At 44.7% G+C, this 24,821-nt stretch overlaps 1 protein-coding gene across 1 annotated transcript in view; it reads right to left on the reverse strand.

Moving 5' to 3' along the window:
* LOC308285406 (ephrin type-B receptor 1-B-like) overlaps window positions 1-24,821 on the reverse strand; it is a gene marked incomplete at its 3' end in the record, with an annotated part of 349,613 nt that overhangs the window by 45,616 nt on the left and 279,176 nt on the right. Inside the window, exons 8-11 of the mRNA XM_080726148.1 lie at window positions 21,343-21,505; window positions 15,892-16,000; window positions 13,133-13,197; window positions 1,590-1,778 (exon numbers count right to left, since the gene is read on the reverse strand). Of these exons, the coding sequence (XP_080582274.1) occupies window positions 1,590-1,778; window positions 13,133-13,197; window positions 15,892-16,000; window positions 21,343-21,505 (526 nt within the window). The remainder of the gene's footprint in view (window positions 1-1,589; window positions 1,779-13,132; window positions 13,198-15,891; window positions 16,001-21,342; window positions 21,506-24,821) is intronic.

The following is a 24,821-nucleotide window of genomic DNA, read 5'->3' on the forward strand; positions in this document are numbered from 1 at the left end:
ATTTCGGCCATTTGAAAATAGCCACTCTACAAGCTCACAATGCATCGCGAAGCGACGCATTGTGAGCTTGTGTAGATCTTCTATTTTCAAAAGACATTTTGAAATTGCGATATAGGACACTCTGCCTAATGAGTACTTTTACGTTTAGTACTTTAAGTACATTTTGATGATGCTAGTAATTTTGTACTTTTACTCAAGTACATTTTGAATTCCGGAGACTTTTACTTGCAACAGAGTATTTCTACATTCTAGTATTGATACTTTTATTTAAGTAAAAACATTTGAGTACTTTTTCCACCACTGTAAGCTATCACACACACACAGAGCTGTTTTAGCCTGGTCTATAGACCAGCTATACCCTCTGGTGTGTGTGTGGTGGCAGCCATGTGAACGCTAATTGGTAATTACCTGATTAGCTCTACTAGGAAAAAGATATGTCTTCACAATGCCTGAATGGCAATCAATTTAAGCACTTTTTCCTCCCATTTGAATGCTTTCGCTAACACGTAATGTTATGGTGAGTTAAAAGGAGATGATGTGAGGCAGAACAGGACACACAGAGAGAGAGAGAGAGAGAGAGAGAGAGAGAGAGAGAGAGAGAGAGAGAGAGAGAGAGAGAGAGAGGGGTAGAGAGTTATTTCTGGCAGCATTGGGTCCCAGGACGGCTGGCCTATATGCCGCTAGTGCACTTGACACAGACTCTTGACACGTTCCCATGTGGTGATGGTACAGCCGGGGTGGGTGGGGGGCCGGCGGGGTCCTTAGGCACTCACACGGGTTTAGGAGGTAAACATGTTGGTGTGAAAGTGTATGTGAGCTTGTAAAAACACATCAATACAGCAGAAACAGAAAAAAAAAACACATTCACCTTGTCTAAAGCCCCTTTTCAACTGCAGCTTTGGCACCACACTACACAACACTACACCGCACCACACCACACCGCACCACGAAAAAATATCTACATTTTCCAAACACAAAAGTACCCCTATCGGTTAGAAACAAATTGACCCTTTTAACTGTGATTATAATACAATATAAATTTGTATTACAACTATCCTAATTATAATACACTATAATGGATTATAACTGTGCTTATAATACACTATAAAGTATTAATGTATTACTATGATAACTATAATACACTATACTTAGATTATAACAGTGGTTATAACATAATAGAATATATTATCATGTATTACAACTATATCATGGTGGTCTAAATGAAAAGTCATTATGAGGTGTTTGGCCCTGTTTGGCCTAGGCTCAGACCTACTCTGGAGTGGATACTTTTTAGTACCACGTTTAGTACCACTTTCACACCACTCTACCCAGGTCCTTGTGGAGGAAAACCTGGCACAAGATGGGGTGTGGTGTGGAGTGGTGTAGCGTTGGGCCATGTCAGTGGAAAAGGGGCTTAAATGTGTGCATATACTGTACTGTACTCACACTCACAGCATGGATGCACACACACACACACGCACACACACACACACACACACACACACACACACACACACACACACACACACACACACACACACACACACACACGCGCACACACATTCCATCACCCACTCACTGTACCGTACCTGCACCAATGACCTCCTCGATCTTGACGGTGGAGACGTCGATCTCCTTGGCGAATTCGCGGACCGCCTCGTTGGGGTCCTCGTAGGTAAAGGGGTCGATGTAGATCTTCATCCCCGGCGAGCCTGAGAAGTGGGTCGGGCAGCCCAGTGGGGAGGGGCAGTTAGACATGTCGGCTCGCAACGAGAGCTCTATAGAACAACCAGAGTAGTGCTCCAGTGAGCGTCGTGGGAAGAGGACAACTGTAGCCGTGTGAAAAGATGGACGATGGGATGATGTGCTCACAAACAGTACATTATTACTTAACCTTTATTTTATGCTTCAACTATTGAAAACTAGCAGATATACAAGCTCACAGCGCGGCACCGAGTGCTGCGAGCTTGTAGATCTGCTAGTTTTTGGAAAACATTTGTGCAAGGCTTTGAATATTGTTGACCCGATTCTAAAAATGTCTTTTAAATCCTATAAGGTTTTTTGAAACGTCAGTGGTTCTCAAACCGTTTCATGTCAAGGACCCCTAGAATTATATGTATTTGGCCGCCGACCCTAGTCTCAGAGGGACCCCCCCCCAGAAGCGAATATTTGAGTTACAAATGTTCACTTTAAAAAAAGATATGTTCAAATATTTGCACAAATGTTCATGATTTTCTTTTCTTAACTCACTTAGCGCCGAGCTAGCCTGACTTCCGCCAGATGGTGGCAGTAGTGCGTAGCGCCCTACTTTACCGTCTGAGTTCTCTGGGTAGAGACTCGATAACACTCGTAAAGCCCCGGGCCGGACCAATCAGCGGCAGCTACGGGCAGGGGCGGGCTGGCCATCTGGCATACAGGGCATTTGCCCGGTGGGCTGGTAGGCTAGGGGGCTGGGGGGCTGGTGTAAAAAAATAAAAAATAGCCAAAGTTCTGACACATTTTGGCACTAATCATATTCATACTCCACTTGTTGGTGGTGAGAACTGTATGCTAACTTAAACAATGTATGGATTGTGTAGTTGTGTATTATCATTTGTTGTCTGTAAAAGTTGTGGTATTAAACACTTGTGTATTTACATAATGTGCCGCCCATGACCGGTAGAGTATCTTGGCGCGCGCTGGTTGTGGGGGCTGGTCTGGCCAAGATGCCAGGGCTGAATTTTAGTCCCAGTCCGTCCCTGGCTACGGGCGGGCTCTGAGCGGCTATGAGCCAATAGAGTCTGATTGCAGACCACGTGGAAACCCAGGAGGCGGATTCTGGGTGTAACGTCATGCAGACAAGCCAATATGACTGGTTGGAGTTGGCACTCCAGACTGTGATAGACAGAGGGCCCCATCCAATCACCTGCTTAGCAATTCAAAAAATGGCCCGCCCCTTACATCGAGAGTGCCGGAGCAGTACCAGATGCTAGTAGGCAGAGCGGACGCACTGCTACTATCATCTGGCGCAGTCAGGTTAGCGCCGAGCGACTTTCGGGGCGACTAACTAATGATGGCGTTTAGTGCCGAGCGACTCGGAGCGACTTTTATATAAAAGCATTGTTTAAGCTTTTAATTTGGGTTGATAGACGGAGCGGAACGGTTAGCTTACCTTCGACTAGCATACAGATGAAAACCGTGAAAAAAAAGGATACGATTATGACGTCACCTTTAAGCCATAGCTTCCTGTTTACGTAGGCCTCTGTTAGCCGCTAGGCTCAATGCAAACCATCCAACCCTCACGTAGCTTCACTAGGTCGGATTTTGATTCGGAAACTTTCTGTGTGGCATCTATATACGTTCCGATGCCCATACCAATGGTGGTTTGAGACGATCAAGCACGAATTGAGCAGTATTGAGCTCAACTGGCGGCCCGCGGCCTGTCCATTGAATGTCAATGGAGAGCATGTCATTGTACCATCCTGTTATGTCCTGAACCTCGTTTTTTATTCTGACTTAACATGGGACCATGGAAAGTCTATGGGCTATGGCTCACTCTAGTGGTCATCTTGTGGCATTCGCAGGCACGTGTACCTGGTTATGTAATGTGATTTTGGGGATTCAATATAGCTATTTCCTGGCGTTATAAGCGCAGATTCATATTGAAATCTGGCTCGCTCGGCGCTAAGTGAGTTAAATAGCAGATCTACCGGTACAAGCTGTTGCCCTGCTGTTGCAGCGCAGCACTCTGTGCCACGCTGTGAGCTTGTATATCTGCTATTTTTCAATAGCTAAAGTATGAATTAATCCATATGTGAGGGTTAAAGCCAGTGTGTACAATAATAATATGACAAATGGCTGATGGGGATGCGTTTGGGGAAAACATGGTGACTTGCATTCAAACATCCACGAACCACTGGTCCGAGGCGGACCAGAGCACTGTGGTAAGGCGAAAAAATGTTTATGGATTGACAGACAGCTATACAGCAGGTGTCTGCCTCAAACAACACAAAATCTGCAACAAAATGGTGGTTTGACGATAGTCTTTGTAAGGGCTGAGCAAAAACATCAGCCCAGGGAGAAAGAGAGAGAGAGAGAGAGATGGTGGGGGAGGGAGGGAGGAGGGCTGAAGGGTTATATAGAAAGAGTAAATGCAGACATAATTTTTTCTCCCCCCCCCTCCACTCCCCGTTCTCCCTGACTCTAGCAGACTGTGCTCTTTGATAGCAGTAGAACCAATTTCCCCGCAGCCCGCTCCCCACGGGAGCTCATAAAGAGATAAAACCTACTGCGCTATCAACCGCCTCTTTATGCCCGCTCTGAGATAGGTGAGCTCGGTTCACTGTCTGGAGATGTGTGCACGCGCTACCGACAGATTGTTTCTGGGACGACAGCTAGGGCCCGGCGGGGCGGGGCGGGGCGGGGTGGGGCGGAGCGGGCGAGGGGGGGTGGGGGCGGACGGTGCTTGCTGTGAGGCACTTGTAAACACATTGGCAACATGAGGCCGCAGCGCCGACATAGCCCACTACGACCCGGAACCACTTGAACCATTATTTTATGCTTTGACTGTTAAAAAATAGCAGATATACAAGTTCATGAGCTTGTAAATCTTGTGGATTCTTTTGCAAATCTTTGAATATATCTGTTTAAAAGTGAACATTTGTAACTCAAATATTTGCTTCTGGGGGGTCCCTGATACATAATATTACTAGATGGGGGTTGGTGGCCAAATACATCTAATTCTAGGGGTCCTTGACATGAAAAAGTTTGAGAACTTGAGGACTTCAAATGTAAAAAAAAGACTGTAAAAGGTCTTATTTGGGATGTTCCTTTTAGGCAGGGTGTTTAACTGTACTTGTACTGTACTACATTTCTATTGTATTGACTATACTTGTACTGTTCTAAATTTTTGTCTTATAAAATAGTCAATCAATGAATCAAAGTACCACTGACATAGAAACATGCGCTTTTCAAAAACCTTAGTAGGATTTAGAAGACATTTATAGAATCGGCACTTGCACTTCAAAAATAGCAGATCTACAAGCTTGCAGTTAAAGCATAAAATAACGTAGTTATTTATTATTAGTTGTAGTAATAATGCGTAATAATGCGTTCCCGATCTAAACGGGATAGAGGAGGACGTAAAGTGGATGTCAGAATCATCATTTCCGCGGCACTGACACTCGGGGGACAGTCATCCCTCTCAGGGTTGTTTAGAGGGACACCGGGTGCAGTCATGATTGGAACGAAACCATCTTCATCAAGTCCATTTGTGCCTGTTCATTTGCATGAGCAATGGAGGGAGAGCCAGGAGCCCGGGCTCTCTCTCTCTCTCTCTCTCTCTCCGCAGGGAGGGGGAGGGAGAGTGGGGAGAAGCGGAGGACGAGGTCTTGGTCTTGGAGGGATCTAAAGTGCCTCACCTAGCTCTTGAACGGAGGCTCAGCCTAGTTACTGCTCTAATTGCCTTGAACCGTGCATGAGTGAACGTAATTGCTGATTAGATATTCCATACCGACTGGATTTAAGTTAATCCATGTGAGGGTTAAAGCCAGTGTATCCAATAATGACATTCTATTTACAAGAATTGGAGCTCTCGCTGCTGGGGTTTGGACTAGGAAATGTCTGCGTGACACGTACATGCCACTGCACATGCTGAATTCAGAGGGCATACATGTGCAGATATAATGCATGCATACATACTAGGGGTCTAACGATATAGTAACTGAATCGAAAAATCGATTTTAATTTGCAATGATCTACTATATCGTCATGCAAAAGCAAAATGTCGTACCATATCGAATCGTATCGTTTTACAATGCACATAATCGGCATTGAATCGTTTTACAATCCAATAATCGATTGTATGGAAACTAAGTATTTGTGCCTTGTATTTAGCTATTTTAAGAGGGAAAATGAAAAAGAGGGGTCTAATTACGTTTCATTCCATATAGCTACTCTTGGTCTACTGATAAATGTGTGTTATCTCTATGTTCTATGTCAAGGTGAGGGTTTGTCCATTATGTGTTGAAATGTAATGTCCATGTATTTGCTAGAGAATCACGTTGTTTACTTATTTATATCCATAATAATAGATGTTCCCTTAAAAAACCTGCACTATTGACACGTTTCACACAGATTTAATTTATTTGCTAAATAGTTACTAAACATTAACTTTAAATCATTGAATTGAATCGTATCGTATGGCCATGGATGAACCAATATCGTCCAATGTATCGTATCGTCAACCATGTATGATGATACGTATCGTATCGCTATTAAATGTATCGCTACACCCCTAATACATACTATTATGTGTGCCTGTGTGTGCGTGTCTCATTTCTGGTCTCTGGACTTGAGCCCCACCTTCATGTACAATTTAAATTGCACACAGCCCTCTCTGCCTACGTCCCCCCAGCAGCCCTGTTTAACTGGACTCATCATTTTATGGCCTTCAGATAAAAAATAGATCCCCGCATTAATATTTCATGGCTTCTTGATCTGAGTGCACGGGGCAAAATGCATCCAGACGCCAGCTCTATTTTTACCCATATATAAAACAACAGCCGCGATAGGAAGAGAGGATAACTGGCTATACTGCAATGATTCATGGGAACACGCTATACAGTCTGTGTGTGTGATACAGCCTTCGCCCAGATGGTCTCACACACACACACACACACACACACGCACACACACACGCACACGCACACGCACACACACACGCACACACACATGCACAAACGCAGGCAGGATTGCACACATGCACAAACACACACATCTACATGATACTGTATATATGATACAGTCTAATGTTCCACTGAGTCATTTACTTGACACTTGTATGGATGTGTATACTGTGTGTGTGTGTGTGTGTGTGTGTGTGTGTGTGTGTGTGTGTGTGTGTGTGTGTGTGTGTGTGTGTGTGTGTTTACGTGTGGGGGGGGGGGAGCGTAACAAACTCATTAGGCCACTGGAAATCCATAAACTCAAACGGTTAAAAGCATTTAAGTTGGCCAGAATGCTAAATTACGGTTTGCTGTGTGTCACTTAACCATGTTATTTTCACCAATGTCCAGCATTTATCCTTCTATTAGTCTACCCTGTTCACTTAGGGAATGGCCCTAATGTATACACTAATCAACCCCATGGCACTAATGCCCACATTAATCTATTACTGTCAAATTGATTGGCCTCATGTACAGCATTTACATATTGCCTACTGTCAAGCGGCGCTATCCAAATGAAACAATGGCTTAATTCAAGCTCATGGTCGTTGGCTGGAAAGGAATTAATTGATAAGGCTATGTTTATCAAAAGGCTATATTCATTTCGTATAGATTTTTCCTGTCAGTATTGTCAAAAAGTGACTAACCGGCAAAAATAGCTAATCTACGAGCTCAACATATCGCATCACGATACATCACGATGCTTTTAGATCAGCTATTTTCACTATTCGTCTTACAATGAAGTACATGGGGCTTAAGTGGTTAATATATTACTAGTAAGACGCCACGGGGTGACAAGCGACCTCGACCTAAAGGGCGAGGTCGCGCCACAGTGATGTGGACATCAGGGATGTGGACATCAGGGATCCCCATATATGGGCATAAAAGGGATATGTTCCCCTGGCATCACAGGGATCTCCATATCTCCATACTGTATATGGGCATAAAAGGGATTTGTTCCCCCTGGCATCACAGGGATCTCTCTAACAGGGCATCATTAATATTGATGACATCAGGGAACTCCATATATGGGCATTAGCGTGACACCACAGTGAAGCCAGAGCGTGATGTCAGAGCGGCAAACCCATTCTGGTAGAGTGGTTCCCTTGACATCACAGTGACACCAGAGCGTGATGTCAGAGCGGCAAACCCATTCTGGTAGAGTGGTTCCCCTGACATCACAGTGACATCAGAGCATGATGTCAGAGTGGCAAACCCATAGACCGTAAAAATGTGTTCATGTCTACACGGACGGACGGACACGGACAAGCTGTGACGTTTCTTGTAGTAAACTTTCATCAACAAGTATTGATTAGCCTCATATTCTACGTATATGAAACTCATGGTCATTAGTTGGAAGTATGTAATTCATTGATATTGCTATGTTTAGCAAGAGACTATACGTTACTTTCTTATACAGTCTTTGCCTGTCAGCATATCACATTTTACGACTTTACGGTAAGCATACAGTAACGCTACGGCAGCAGCCTGCTGTTTGTGATTGCTCCTTTCAAGGACATTAGCGTACACAATGCGGTACCCTACACTGTAGTTGCTTTATAGTGCAGTAAATATATCCCCATCTTGCGTGGGTCCTAGATATACACACTAATCTACTGTACTGTGTAGCTCTGCGGATATAATGACTTTCATGGCGTTCATAAACACAAACTAATTAGCCGACGTTTGATGTGTGGGAGTCATTCATCAGCGGCACACAGAGACGTATTAGTGGTGAGATCATACAGAGGCGGGAGGGGAAAAATCACTCTATTTATCATATGGGATTAACAGTCAAATTGGCATGTGATATTAAAATGTTAATTTGGTTTTATAGGGCAAGACTCACAACCAAATCTTGGGGCAATAAGTGGAATTCTGAAGCATAAAACGGGGTATGATTAACCACTTAAACCCTATACTTAGTTAACCGGATTCCCAAGGGCTCTATCCTAGGACCCTCGCTGTTTTTGCTCTACTGCGCTAATTATCTTTGACAGAAATAGGCACAATTGCAACGTGCTGTGAGCTTGTAGATATGCTATTTTCGATGAATGTACGCACATCAGAATAGGGAAAATACCTACGCACGGCTAATTTATAATCTATAGCTTGATGGTGTTGCTTGCTCACAATAATTGACAACGCCTCACATCACGACACGTTAGATTGGATATTATTCTGCAATCAATCGGGAAGGGAAACGGTCATGTGACGGACTATAAATGAGGCTTTAGGGATGTGAGGTTGTGTCTGCTAATGAATCCATGCTGACATGCTGATGGAGTTAGTATTGATGTGTATGAGATATTTTAGTAGAAAAGGCAATCAATGCGTGGAGCATCACAGTAGTTCAGGCAGGAGCGGAAGTCAAGCCGGTCCTACCCACACACATTAGGGATGGGACGATATGAAAATGTCATATCACGATTGTTGTGACAAAAGAAATCGCGGTTTACGATATTATCGCGATAATCAAAATCCATTATCCTAGGGCAGAACATTTGCCATAAAATAGCAGATCTACAAGCTGTGAGCTTGTAGATCGGCTATTTTTTGGAAAAAACATTTGATAGAGAGTGGGAAAAAAAGACTGTATCAAGTACGTCATAAGTACCTTTTACCAATTATAGAGGGTTTAAGTGGTACAGCATATCCAGCTCGGCAAATAAAAGGTTAATTGATTCCAATGCATGACGGAGGACGATATCAGGATAAAATGTAATCTCCACAATACGATTATCGCGAGTGTTTTTTTTATCACGATAAACGATAATATCGCTTATCGTCCCATCCCTAACACACACATACACCCTCCAATCACATGATATGGCCACTATAATGGTTCAATCTAGAAGTTCTATTTGAGCAGACTGACATACTATTACATTCTCTACATCTCTCTGCTGCTGCTCCCACAAATGACAGCCCAGCAGTGCTCAATCATCCTCCCCAGCCTCCTGCTGTATAGAAGCCTTTAGGTCTTCACTGTGTCAACTTGTCATTTAACGTGGGCTGGGTTAATATTGTGTCGCGTTATTTTACATTTCTGTGTATCTTTGACTTTGAGTACTTTATGTCTATTCTCAAGTCAATGTAATAACTGTATATTTAGCCTCCGCCTCAGGATTGTGATCTCAGAGTCTGGGTTCATGCTTGCGCAGATTAGGAAACAGATCTAGAGCCCACACCGCCGAATTCAATGCCATATCGTTGCAATAAATGGTTTCATCTTTACGAGAGTGTCTTACTGAAATTGGGTTTAAACAGAACATGGTTTGTGAAATATGTGTGCACGGGTGCATGTGACAAATACAGTGTTGACTGTATGAAAGATGAATGTCAACATGCACACATGTTGTTGAGTGCAGCGCCCATTTCACCCTGCCTGGCAGGCATGAGCTCATGAATGAATGAATGAATTCAATTTTACATCTCCGTTGCTGTACTGCCATCTCTTTACACCCCCACAAACGCACGCACACACGCACGCAAATACAAAAGTGTTAAAAATTGACCTAAAAAGGGCCAATTTCTACAGTCACTAACCACTTTCGTCCTGCCGTCTATCTCGTCATTATAGGCGAAAGTTGTCAAAAATTGTGAGAATAGCACACAAATGACAAAGTATAAAATAGGGCTTAAGCGTTTAACGCTCACAGGGTTTTACTGTGAAGCCTCCCCTCGGCACATGCATATTAGTTCACGGTGCCGGTGCAGCGTTTCAGGCCCTGACATCCACCCGTGTTCCCGGCCATTTGGACAGACTCCTCTAATTAGGTTGTGGAAGCGTGTCACGCGGCGATAAGCCCATCCACAGAGTCATCACTTGTAATCTGCGCAGACATCGCTCGGGTGACGCGGCGGCGGCGGCGACAGCTCGGGGCTGTTGTAGTAGGCAGCTGGGAGAAAAGCCGGCAGCACTTCTTTGGTGTTCCACCCCAAAACAATTGGCAAAGTGCCCCTGCTCGGAGCTTTATTGTCGCGCTGAATACTGTAATTACAAAACTGTCAGTCAAATCTTTGCGAGGAAAAAAAACAACAATGCTCTGCGGGCCATTATTACAGTACGGCGCGGCTTTCGGCGCTATGAGAGAGAGCTGAAGGAGCGAACCTGTGAATAGGAAACCCGCTTCTCGCCCCGTACGTTTTATTTCCTCTCCACTCCAAAGTGCTCGTTTGATGATTAGCGCTGTTAAGCAGTCCCACATCTTTTGTTTGTTATTCCCCACTTATGTTAACCCATTTGGGACTGGGAATATTGAATGCTTTAACTATTGAAAAATAGCAGATATACAAGCTCACAGCGCGGCACCGAGTGCCGCGCTGCGAGCTTGTAGATCTGCTATTTTTGAAAAGGTCGTGAAAATGTGTGCAAATATTTGAATATATGTATTTTTAAAGCGAACGTTTGTAACTCAAATGTTGCTTCTGGGTGGTCCCTGGAACTAAATATTTTGAGATGGGGGTCCGTGGCCAAATACATATCATTTTGGGGGTCCTTCACATGAAAAAGTTTGAGAACCACTGACATGGTAGTCTCTCAAGAACAGATTAACTGAGCTCCAGTTAAGTGAAAAGGACCTTTTCTTTGACGATGGCTAGCCAGATTGCTGACGTAGAAACACATGGTTTTAAAAAAAAACCTTAGAAGGATTCAAAAGACACTCATAGAATCGGGTCAAAATTCTAAGTTTTCACGATTCTTCAAAAAATAGCAGATCTACAAGCTCGCAGCGCGGCACTCGGTGCCGCGCTGTGAGCTTGTAGATCTGCTATTTTTTCAATAGTTAAAGCATAAAATAACAACACACAATAGTGTGTACCCCCGTTCTGAATGGCTTAATTACATTTGGGCTTTTCTCCCAAAGATAGCCGGGCGGCGGCGGCGGCGGCGACAGAACCCGGGTCTCTACTGAGAGTTGCCGCAAGGAGAAGGCAGAGGCGTGTTCCCTTTCCGCCCACGGCGTTTTTAATGAGCTCCCCGGCTTGCCACCGCCGTAGCCCGCGACACAAAAGTAACCGTGTTGAAATGCTTTGCTGTGTCAGGCCCGACAAAACTCTATCCCCTCGAGTGAGCCCTTTTCAGACTGCCAGGTCGGCAGTACAGAGGGCTTTCATTTGCACACACACACACACAGGCGCACACGTACACAGACAAACTCTCTCTTTCACTCTCCCCGCGTGTATGTGTACACTGGTGGATGCGTAAGTATGTGTGTAGGTTTATGCTTGTGTGTGTGTTGCGTGTGTGTGTGCGTGCGTGCGTGCGTGCGTGCGTGCGTGTGTGTGTGTGTGTGTCTCTAGGCTACATCGCCTCATCAGTCAGTGCCCCGAGAGCGCTAAAACCATGGCTCAATCACGGCTAAATTCCACAAGTGAGAGATGACTGTCAATCAATGTCAGTGCAAGGGTAGGAAAGAAAAATGTCATTTACATCAATCCATTCACGAGCCTGCCAGCTCCGACGTATCCGTTCTTTACCCAACCCCTTGTTCATTATTTGAAACATCAAAATAGCAGATCTATACGCTCACAAAAGTCACATTGTGGTGTGTTGTGAGCTTGTAGATCGGCTATTTTTTTTATAATAATAATTAAAAATATTGTTATCATTATTAGTAGTAGTAGTATTGCTTGGATGGATTGACTGACTGACTTTTTGCCTATAATCATGACATGGCCAAGATATTTGTTGAAAGTTGAAAGTGGTTAAACAGACAATTTTGGCAAAAGGGTTGGAGTGTGATTTAAACTAAACCCACCACTAACTATCATACTAGAGCAATAACCCCCACATTAGGCAGTGGGTACAGACTAGGGCATTCACGAATAGTGATTTTTTTTGTATTCGAATTATTCTACCTTAACGTATTCGAATAGTCGAATATTCGACAGGACTGGCCAAACTGTCAAAGCAAGAGACGAACATTGTGAAAATAGCCGATCTACATGCTCACAACGCCTCACGTTGCGAGGCGTTGTGAGCATGCAGATCTGCTATTTTCACAATATTTATCTGCAGAACCGAGTCTCATTAAATGTAATACCTATAATTCCAAGTGCTTGTCAGGGTGGGGGTACCCAGTTCAAAAATGTTTATTTTGGGGGTCACAGCCTAAAAAAGTTTGAGAACCCCTGGTATAGAGCATTTACAAATTCATCCACCAGGGGCATTGACAACTCATTCTTATGACTTTCTATCTAGCCAAGCTTTATAAACTATATATATTTTTAAAGAGAAAACAATACAAAAATAGAAATAAGCGAATATTCGACTTCAGTGAACAACGTCGAATAGTGACTTTGATATTCGAATATTCTAATATTTGATGAATGCCCTAGTGGGTACAGACCACTGCAGACGGCCGGAGTCCAGTTCATCAGCTAAAGAGTATAGGGTCTGTTTAGGGCAGAGAGAGACTCACCTCTCCCAGTGCTGTAGTGCTGCAGCTTGTCACTGTAGACGGCCTCCTTAGTGTATGCCCTTTTCCTAACAGAGAGAGAGAGAGAGACAGAGAGAGAGAAGAGAGAGAGGTTTGACGGGATAAAAGGAAAGTGTAAATGAGGTATTTAACTGTCTGCGTGTCTCGCCTGTCTCGGCGAGGCCCCAAAAAAAAATGACCCAGACGCAAATTGAATCAGTTGCAGTGGGTTAGCGGTGGCAAATGAAGTTTATGAAAATGAGCTGATTTCTTTTTTAATTAGACCGTGATAGGATCTCTGTGCTATTCATCTCTTTCGCCGCAGCATCAAAAGCGCCCCGGCAACGTTTGATGAACACTTAACCAGCGGGCTTAATGTCGCACACACACCACCACGGAACGTTCAACTTTCATACTTCATAGAGAGGAGAGAGGAAGGGAAAGGTGGGGACGTGGCAATGTTACAAAAAAAAAAAAAAAAAAAAAAAAACGGTTTGGAAAATGTAATTACCTGAAATGAGTTAACAAGGTCAAATTAGGTGCCCTTAATGTTAACTGCAAATTTTATATTCATCCAGAAAACGTGGAATATTCGTACTGCACAAACCTAGATTCCCTTCCTACTGCTTTATCTCTGGAGATGTTTTTGCATTGGTGAAGTGCTCAAATGTGTTCCAAAACTTGTGTAGCGTCCATTTATAGACGGAGGATATGAACGTTAAATTCATTCAGTTTTATTTTTCTAACCTGAACCTCATTTTGTGAAGATTTTATGTGAAAACGTATGATTCTGGCTGCATTGATCCTTCATAATGAAAGAAGATTTGAGTTTCAAAATGTCGTGAATATGGTCGGTGTGACATTCTAATATGATGTGTCATGGTCTCAAAGCAGGTATGGGGCCTGCCTGTGTGATTGTGTCATGAGATTGACTGTTCTTGGAACTGTTAAAATGATTGACAAGTTTCAGCTTGGAAGGATTTACAGTGTGAGAGACAGCAGAAGACAGGAATTCCACGAGGCATTGACTACACCAACACAGTATAGTGCTATAGCAAGGGCAACAGGCTCTGTGCATAGTCAAAGGTGGCATACTTGTGTCCTGTTCAAGTTTCAAGTACATTTTCCCATTGCTTTGTTTGATCCACATAAAGGCAATGCTGGAAAAAGTACTCACATGTTTTACTTAAAAGTATCAATACTGCAATGTAAAGTCTGCTATTTTCAAAAGGCTGAAATATATATATAGGGCTCAAGTGGTTAGTGTGTTCTGTATAATAATCAAAGTAACTAGTAACTAAAAATAACTTACTATTAATTACTATTTCCTCTACTTTTTGAAAGTGTTTGAAACTATATGAACATTTCTCAACATGGAAATGATTATGACGATTATGCAAAATAATTGCGATTAGACAATTATGTAATAATTGTGACAGGCCTATGTGAGACTGGGAGACGGAGCTGAAGCTGGGCAACCTCAAAGTCCAGAGAACCATGGGTCCATAACATTCTCATGGCTAGACATTTTTACAAAAGTGCACAGAGCATAATAAATAAGCCGGTGAATAAGTTACGCTTTGAATAAATGTATTTTGTTAACAAAATGAATAATGGAATGTGCTACAGGTGCAACATTTGATTTGAATCACGAAAAGAATACGGAAAAGAATGTAAAAAAAATAATGCATGTGAGCTCTGACTCGGGAGTCGGCTTCAACTTTTTTTATCAGTTAACTTTTATCATCAACTCTCCAACCATGTTCCTTTATCAGTCAGAAACTTCAAAAAAAAGAAAGAAAAAGAAAATAAACAGCTGCTCTGCATTGCGTTAGAAGATGTTTCTTTCACGACAATAAGAATCAGTGGTGCCAGTTGGGCGTCACGTCCTCGCCAGGAGAATACACAGTGATGCAATCACACACACACATCACCAGGGGTGTCGCACCAGATTCTGGGCCCTGGGTACAAGGATTCACTCACATTTTGTGATATACAAGCTCAAAGCGCGGCACTGAGTGCCACGCTGTGAGCTTGTATATCTGCTTTTTGGGGAAAATCGTGAAAATCTGAAAGTCTTTGAATATTTCTTCTTTCTTTGAATAGGTTTTTTGGAAAAACCTATGGCGCTCAAACTTTTTATGTGAAGGACCCCCAAAATGACATGTATTTGGACACGGATCACCATCTCAAAATATTTAGTTCCAGGGACCACCCCAGATAAGAAGCAACATTTGAGTTACAAAATACAAAAAATACATATATTCAAAGATTTGCACACATTTTCACGACTTTTCAAAAATAGCAGATCTACAAGCTCGCAGCGCGGCACTCGGTGCCGCGCTGTGAGCTTGTATATCTGCTATTTTTCAATAGCTAAAGTATAAAATGATGAAGGCCCCCCCACCTTGGGTCCTACCAGACTATTAGTCTGGTAAGATTCACCACGAAACATTGGCTGCAGATTGTTGTTGTAGTGTTGTTGTCTGGTTTCTATTCTGAATGCTTTGAAGGTTTGCACAGGGCTCTACATCCGGTATTGTCCCAGCTCAGATTCTGAGCCTGGGACAATTTCCTGGCCAGTAATATCATAGTTTTGGCCCAGAAGTTCTTCTATCTCGCCCCCCTAGTGGCATACAAAAAGAGCTTCTGGGAACTCAGATTAGGGCCCTAGTAACGCAGTCCCACTTTTCCCCCCCTTGTGACGCCCCTGCACATCCCAGCCAGGAGGCCGAGGCTGGGAGATGAAGATGATGACCTACCTGCTGCACACGATGGAGATGGCCACCAGGGACACGATGAAGACCACCCCCGCTGCCGCCGAGCCCGCGATCAGCGGGAGCTGCTCTCTCAGCTCTGACTTGAAGTCATCTGCACGCCAACATGCACGCAGGCACACACACATGCACACACGCACGCAGACGCACGCGCGCGCACAACCACACACACACACACACACACACACACACACACACACACACACACACACACACACACACACACACACACACACACACACACACACACACACACACACACACACACACACACACACACACACACACACGGTTTGCATTACTACTTGTACAGTTATGATATCAACATTTTACTTAAATCAACCATTTATCTTGTGAGGAACCAGGAACATTTTCCTCACATTACAATAACTACTACTTCTCAAATCATTGTTGTCGTGTGGAAACCTTGTATGTCCGACACAGTTTTGTATTTATTCATCATTTTGAAAATGATTTAAAATAGTGAAAATAACAGATCTGCAGGCACACAATGCAGAGGCGTAGATCTGCAATTTCGTGCGAAAAGTTTTGTGCGACAGTCTTGTATGACGAAGCAGGGCTTTACTTTACGAGAAAACATACACATTTGAAACTTGGAGATGCAAGGTTTTTGCCCGACAGCTACAAAATTCTACTATACTTAAGTATATTGATACAGTACACTCACACGTGCACACGCACACGCACGCACGCACGCACGCACACACACACACGCACACACACACACACACACACACACACACACACACACACACACACACAGAGAGAGAGAGAGAGAGAGACCGAGTAAGAAAGGTGCAGGTAAGGGGGCGCGAAAGTAGGCCAGATAATGGAGCGCGAAGAAACATGTGATCACAGAGATAAAGTGGGAGGGCGAGGGAGGCGAGGGGAGCGAGAGAGAGAGAGACAGAGAGAGAGAGAGAGAGAGAGAGAGAGAGAGAGACACAGAGACAGAGAGAGAGAGAGAGAGAGAGAGAGGCAGGACACGGCGGCTAGACCAGGTGTACGCGAGGATAAAGAAAACACGCCGAGACGCTGAGTGAAATCCAATGAGCTTTGGCGAGCCGAGGACAACTGACAGCCTGTGTTTGATAAACCGGTGGGCGCAACAAAAGGGAGAGAGAGAGAGAGAGAGAGAGAGAGAGAGAGAGAGAGAGAGAGAGAGAGAGAGAGACGAGTGGAGTGCTATATACATATACTGGGGAAGAAGAGAAAGAGAGAAACGAGGCCTTCTCAGCCTTCTCTCTGTCACCATAGCTAATCCTCCCTGTCACAGTGAGCAGACATGAAAGTACACGTTGGAATGTTCCGTTGATGGTGTTCAAACAGCAGTCACCCTCTGCCGGTCACGCACGCCAACGCACGCACGCACGGACACACAAACACACAGCGAGTAGCGGCAGTTACACAGGACTACTCAAGTGGCGAGGCACTATGAAGACACTGCCACGCTGGACAGGGGTGTCGTCGCACCGAATTCTGGGCCCTGGGTACGAGGAATCGCTGCGTTATTTTGTGCTTTCACTCTTGAAAAATAGCAGATATACAAGCTCGCAGCGCGGCACCGAGTGCCGCGCTGCGAGCTTGTAGATCTGCTATTTTTTGAAAAATCTTGAAAATGTGTGCAAATCCCTCTAAGGTTTTTTGAAAAAACGTATGTTTCTATGTCAGCGGTGCTCAAACCTTTTCATGTGAAGAACCCCACAACATGATATGTATTTGGCCACGGACCCCCAATCTCAACATATTTAGTTCCATGATGGACCCCCCCCAGAAGCAAAATTTGAATTACAAATGTTCGCTTAAAAAATACAAATATTCAAAGATTTGCACACATTTTCACGACTTTTCAAAAATAGCAGATCTATATATACTGTATCTATATATCTGCTATTTTTCAATAGCTAAAGTGTAACATAATTAGGGCCTCTCCACCTTGGGCCCTAGTAACTCAGTCCCACTTTTCCCCCTTGTGACGCCCCTGACGCTGGAACCCACTCTCGTCCCTTTGTGCGCCCCTGTCTTCCCCTCCCCTCCACCTTGAGGCTGGCGTCTGCTGTATAGCGTTACAGCGGTGGCGTCCCTTTTAGCACAGATTAAGCACAACCGCGGGCAAATCAGGAAGCTTTTCAAATCCAGTCCCCGCCACATTGAGCGGCTCTATTGGATTAGAGTGATAAAAGGAAGAAGGAATGCATCTTCGGAGCAGGCTGAGAGCCCGGCTCCCTCTGAGGAGAACTAAATGTGACAGGAATATCACTCGCTCTTTCAGAACGTGCAGAAGTTTCAACGAGCGTTTCAAGCGAACATTGCGAGCGATGTTCCGCTGGCAACGCGTTCGCAGGTTTTCTTTTTTTGATGCACAGGTGGGGAAGGTCCGGATAAATCTTCCCCGTCTCCCAAAGGAACGGTGATTTGCGTGACAGACAGAAATCACATGCCTAGCCCTCGGTGGTAAATAGCCACCACAATTACCATCAGTTCGCTGTCAATGCCTTGGCCTATATTAGGAAAGGGGAGGACTGCGACATCGGTCACTTCACTGATGGGCAATCACCTCTTTCTCATTCTCATCTGCCAATCAAATGACTCTGGTAAATCTGGTGTGTGTGTGCGGGTGTGCATGTGTGTGTGCCGTGCGTGAGTGCATGCACATGTTTTATTGTCTTTGTGGTTTTATGTCTCAGCTAGGATTAGTAAAACCAGACAAAAACGACCTTGCGACAAAATATTCAGGTATTCAGGCATTATGCATTTAGGGGATAATGTGTAGGTTGAGGGTTAGGGCGAGGAGCTACACTAAGTTTATAGGGCTAGTTTTTGGGTATAAGCAATAGGGTTTCAGAGGTCGAGGATAGGGTTACGGTAAAGTGTGTGTGTGTGTGTGTGTGTGTGTGTGTGTGTGTGTGTGTGTGTGTGTGTGTGTGTGTGTGTGTGTGTATGTGTGTGTGTGTGTGTGTGTGTGTGTGTGTGTGTGTGTGTGTGTGTGTGTGTGTGTGTGTGTGCGTGTGTGAGTGTGTGTGTGTGTGTGTGTGCCCGCGCGTGCCCGCGTGCGTGCGTGATTTAATGAAAAGTGTTGGATATTCTGAGTATAAAACACAGAGAAGGGGAGGAAGGTGGGGACGTCGTGAGCCGTGAAATAAGAAGGTGACAGGTTGGTTGGGACAGTGTGTGTGTGTGTGTGTGTGTGTGCGTGCGTGCGTGCATGTGCGTGCGTGTGTGGTGGGGGCGATGTTCCCCCTCTTCCAACGTCTGCTGCTAATTGCCTTGACGAACGTCGTGCCGTGGCAGGGAGCCAGCGGATGAACCCTAGGCGGTGTTTGTGTGTGAGCGCGTGCTTGCGCGTGCGTGCGTGCGCGTGCGTGCGTGCGTGCGTGCGTGTGTGTGTGAGAGATAATTAACAACCTAAGAGGGAGAGGCGAGGGTCCAGAGGGTCCGGGGAACACGGCGCTACATCTGCTCCACATGGGTAAATAGCCACACCGATCATCATCAGCATCATCATCCTCATCATTAAGCCGCTGAGACCGGGGACCGGCGTTTATTATTACTTTAGCTATTGAAAAATAGCAGATCTACAAGCTCACAGCGCGCTGCGAGCTTATAGATCTGCTATTTTTGCAAAAGTCGTGAACAGTCGTGTGCAAATCTTTGAATGTGTCATTTTCAAAGCGAACCTTTGTAACTCAAATCTTTGCTAACTGAGGGGGTCCCTGGAACAACATATTTTTAGATGGGGGTCCGCGGACAAATATATGAAATTTCGGGGGTCCTTGACATGGACATTTTTGAGAACCACTGATTCAGAAGCAGAATTAGATAGAATCTGGACAATATATTCAATGACTCAAGACACAAATCTTCTTATTTTATTTTGAAAATAGCAGATCTACAAGCTTGCAGCACGGCACTCGGTGCCGCGCTGTGAGCTTGTATATCTGCTATTTTTCAGTAGCTAAAGCATAAATTAAGCCCAGGTCTAAATGGCTTAATATTATCATTACAACCCTGCTCGCCTCCTTCCCCGCCCTCCGTATCCCCGCCGCTCGGCTTGCCAGACGACACCCGTCCTCTTACGCGCGGCCCGTCGCGTTCCGTCTTCATTAGCCCGACGCGGCCGCATCACTCCTGCTTTTGAAGTATCGATCCGTTCGCTCACAAGAGCAGAGCAGGAGCTACGCTGAAACATGCTACAATAACAGCGGTATATTACTTTAGTCGCAAAGTGGTATTATACAGGTATGAAAGGTATTATTTGCAGGCTTAGACAAACATTAAATCCATCGCTGTCAAGTTAATTTCGTGTGACACAGCTGGCCTGAACCGAGGCCAGAGGGCCTGAAGCATGAGAAAAGCCTTAACTGCAAACTAAGCGATTTTCAAATAAAAAGTTTTAGTGACACGGTGATGAAATGTGAATGTCAGTCATGCGCTACCTTACGGAACAAACTCTCTCCCCACAGGTACATAGATGTACATTCACATTGCCAGAGTAGCAGGTGTTACAGCCCCCTCTACAGCCCCCCCCCCCTCTCTCTCCAACACCCCCCCACCCCCGCATGGCAAATAATTAATCACATCAACCACTAATCACAGGCTATGCATTCTGGGATGGCACTCCAGCAACAGAAGGACTGGGAGAGAAAGGAAAACCCAATTAGCTAAGCATTTTGGATCGGGGCAAATTTAGTTTTACAACCAGAAGATACACTCGCCGTTACGTGTACTCGAACCGACACGCGCACACACAAAACATCGCCCGGGCCAAACCTGGCCCGGCCCCGAACATAAAATGGATTTAGCTGTAGCTATGAAACAAGCGATCATTGCTGTTTGATTCCTTCCCTGCTCGCCAGTATAGTAATCACAGAGGCAGACATAAAGTCCGACTCAATCTCTGTCGCAAGATCGACAAGCTCACAAACATGCCACGATGCGGAGTATAAATGAGGAGAAAAGGGGGGCAAATACAGAAAAAGAAAGTGAGCGGTTTCTCCTGGCGGCAGGGCCGGTTCCTGGCATAAGCAACATAAGCGGCCGCTTAGGGCCACAACCAAAAAGGGGGCCACATCACAGGAAGAAGATACTTTTTAAACATATTGTTACATTATGTCATGTATCCCCTATCCAAAAACTAGCGTTATTATTTTAATATGCGCTCCCCTTCCTCCTTCCTCATAATCCCAAAACTTCACTCTAGGCCTGGCTGCCTGTACTTGATTCATGAGCAAGTCAATATGCCTCCAAAAAGAACATTTCGATCTGGTGCTACAGATTGTTTTAGGTGGCCCCTCACTAACGGATGCGCGCGTGGCCCCTCACTAACCATCCGTTAGTGAGGGGCCACCTAAAATAATCTTGCATAGGGCCACTTGAGTCCTAGAACCGGCACTGCCTGGCGCCCGCCATCCTTACCATCTGTGAGCGTTTGGAAGCACATCTTGCTGCTGTATTTGCCAAAGCCGGCCACGGTCCGTGCCCGCACCTGCACCACGTAGACGGTGCCCGGCCTCAGGCCCTCCACGCGGGCCGTGTTGGTCTGGCTGCGCAGCATGGTGGAGTTGATCTCTGCGTGGTCCTGGTGGGACACAACCAACACACAGGGTTAGAGGACAGAGACACACTGAGAGAGGACCGGGATAACGAGGGATAGAAGACATAGATCGGTGATCCTCAACCTGTGAGGGTACTGCAAGTTAATGATAACATACAACAACGTTAATATTTAAAACAAGTATGTAAAATGTCATGATATTTCTCCTTTAAATTGCTGAAAAGTGAGTTTTCATAGCGATACTTATATCATTGTTGTCGTGTGGAAAAACTGGAAACCGTGTATGTCCAAAACCGTTCGTTTTGTATTATCATTTAAAAAAAATGATTTAAGCTAGTGAAAATAGCTGATCTATAAGCACACAAAGCCTCGCACCACAAGGCGTTGTGTGCTTGCAGATCTGCTATTTTCACTGGTTTTGTGCGACAGTCTTGTATGATGAAGCAGGGCTTTACTTTGAAAAAAAAAACATATCATTTTTAAACTTGGAGATGCAAGGTTTCTGGCCGACAACGACATCATATACTTTGTTAGTTCTCGGTCCTCACATCTGACCATTGGCGTGTTACGTGGTCAGTGAACCCTAGAGAACCACCAACATAAATGATGCATGGGCACTAGTGCTACACAGTAACACCCTCAGTGCTACAGCTGCAATAAGTATGTTTCACCAAGTCCTATCAGGGAATCCTGCTGCATGGGATACTAATCTCCTACCGCTCCCCCAAGAGGGAATCCCTGCTTGGCCTGGGGAGATGTAGACCTGTGTATGACCCGAAGCTGTACTACTTGTCAACAGTGGTGGAAAAAGTACTAATATAGAAATACTCGGTTACAAGTTAAAGTCCGGAATTCAAACTTTACTTGAGTAAAAGTACAAAAGCATTGGAAAGCAAAATATACTTAAAGTACCGAAAGTTAAAGTACAAAATGTTTGAAAATAGACGATCTACAACAGGGTTCCCCAATAGGCGGCCCGCGGGCCATTTGCGGCCCGCGGGGGGCTACTGTCTGGCCCACACCAACCCCAGTAATAATGTTGGTATAAGAGCAGCAACAACACTAGTACTGTATATCGTCGTTGTCGGGTGGAAATCTCGTATCTCCAAATGTGTACGTTCTTTCGCAAATCATACAAGGCCGTCGCACAAAAGTATTGAAAACAGCAGATCTACAAGCACACAACGCCTCGCACCGCGAGGCGTTGTGTGCTTGTAGATCGGCTGTTTTCACTAGTTTTAATAATTTCTAAAATGATAAATTCAAAACGAATGGTTTTGGACATACAAGATTTTCACCCGACAACGACGAAGACTGTCGCTGGAGTAGTGGGAACGCCACCGTCGCCCCCTGCAATGTTGTGGCCCTCGGCTTGGTAACCTAGACACAATTCGGCCCTTGGGGGAAACTAATTGGGGAACCCTGATCTACAAGCTCATAGCGCGTCGCATCGCCGTCAGCTGTAATCAGTTCGTCTGACGGCCTGGCAATCACCAAGGCTGGCTAGCCAACAGTGAGGCAGAGGGGCAGGGCCGTCACAATATTCCACCATAGGAGCGATATTGGTTAAAACAATGTTTTATTCGTTGAAATAAGTTCTGGATTAATACGGCTTTAGTTTAACTCTTTGAGTATGAAACGGACCCATCCATTTTAGGAGTCTATCGTAAAAATAAAATAAAAGATGTCACCCTCATAGAGCAGTTTGAGTTCAGTGAATCAGCTTTGGGAGGAAGACCAACATTTTTCATTGAATTGAATTTCAAAATGGAGACGGAGAGCTGCTGGCACGCACTTCCGACAGATAGTCCACGACGACAGACAAGTCTCATCGACAGACAGCCGTGAGAGAGAAGAGGTCGAGTAAGTGGATAAGGAGCAGTGCAGAGAGAGAGAGAGAGAGAGAGAGAGAGAGAGAGAGAGAGAGAGAATTGATCTTAACACCAGTAAGCCTGGGGTTTGACTAGTTCTGTTTTACAGCAGAACGACCATGTCACATGCAGCAATGGAGATGCATTTTTCCCCCATTTTATTTCATAGCTTTGAAAGTCTGCCCATGAATCTGACATGCATGAACAGTACACGCACACACGCGCGCGCACACACACACACACACACACACACACACACACACACACACACACACACACACACACACACACACACACACACACACACACACACACACACACACACACACACACACACACACACACACACACACACACACACACACACACACACACGCAGCGTCCCCCGCATTCATTCATACTTACAAAGTCATAATTAAAGGCAATCATTTCTTGTGAATTACAATGAGCAATAGCTGAATGTCTGAACAGTAATGTAGTGAAATAGTGTTCCATATTTGTCTCTTCAGATGTGCGTTAAGAGGCAGTTTAATTACTGCGGGAAGTTAGAACATTTCATGCGCTTGTTCAGTGGTGACTGAAGTAGCTGGGCTTTTTAATTATGCCCGAGGACCAATTCCACCCACAGAGAGAGCATTTAATTTTTTTCCCCGTAAAATGGCATTGCGTTATAATAATAAAAAAAAACATGCTTTGTGTAGGTATTGTTCTATTCCATATGACATCCCATTTATTTGCGCTTTCTGCTGATGCATTATTTTCAGCACGAGAACAGCTATTTGAGGGCGGGGGGGGGGGGGGGGGGGGGAGGGGGGGACGACGACGACACCACCATTTCAAATAAAACATACATCTTCTCATGTCTGTATGACTGTGTTACTGTGTGGGTGTGTAATGTCATGAATACATGTACAGTACATGTAGTGAATGCATAAATGCGTGTGTGTTGTGCACTCTGTGATTGAGACAAAGTGGCTTTATGAATATGTTGACTCTGAGTTATGCACTGTATCGTCTCTGTCGGGTGGAAACCATTAACCTACTGTATGTCCAAAACTCTTACTTTTCAGGTATTCAAATTCAAAAATAGCAAATGTAGCTGATTCTACCGAAGCGCTTCGTGCCATGTTTGTGGATCTGCTACTTTTGAAGCTTTTGTGTGACGCTGTAGTGAGATCACGTAGGGCTGGGGTCTTCAACGTTTTCAGGCCAAGGACCCCTTAGTTGAGAGAGATGAAGCAGGGACCCCCACAACCTTTTCATAGATTCCATATAGTTTCATTGTTTGACAGCACGATCATCAGTGTGTTTTGGTTTCATGTCAATTTGTGTTTTCAGATATTTAACCACTTGAACTGTCAATTCTTACTCAACTTGACCATTCACTCTGTACTTAGTTTGCTCTTTTCCCCCTCTACACTAAACCTCTTTGCCGAAAATAGCAGATCTACAAGCTCACAAGTCACAAC

This window comes from Nannobrachium achirus (assembly GCF_963921795.1).
Source record: "Nannobrachium achirus genome assembly, chromosome: 5".
Taxonomy (NCBI): domain Eukaryota; kingdom Metazoa; phylum Chordata; class Actinopteri; order Myctophiformes; family Myctophidae; genus Nannobrachium; species Nannobrachium achirus.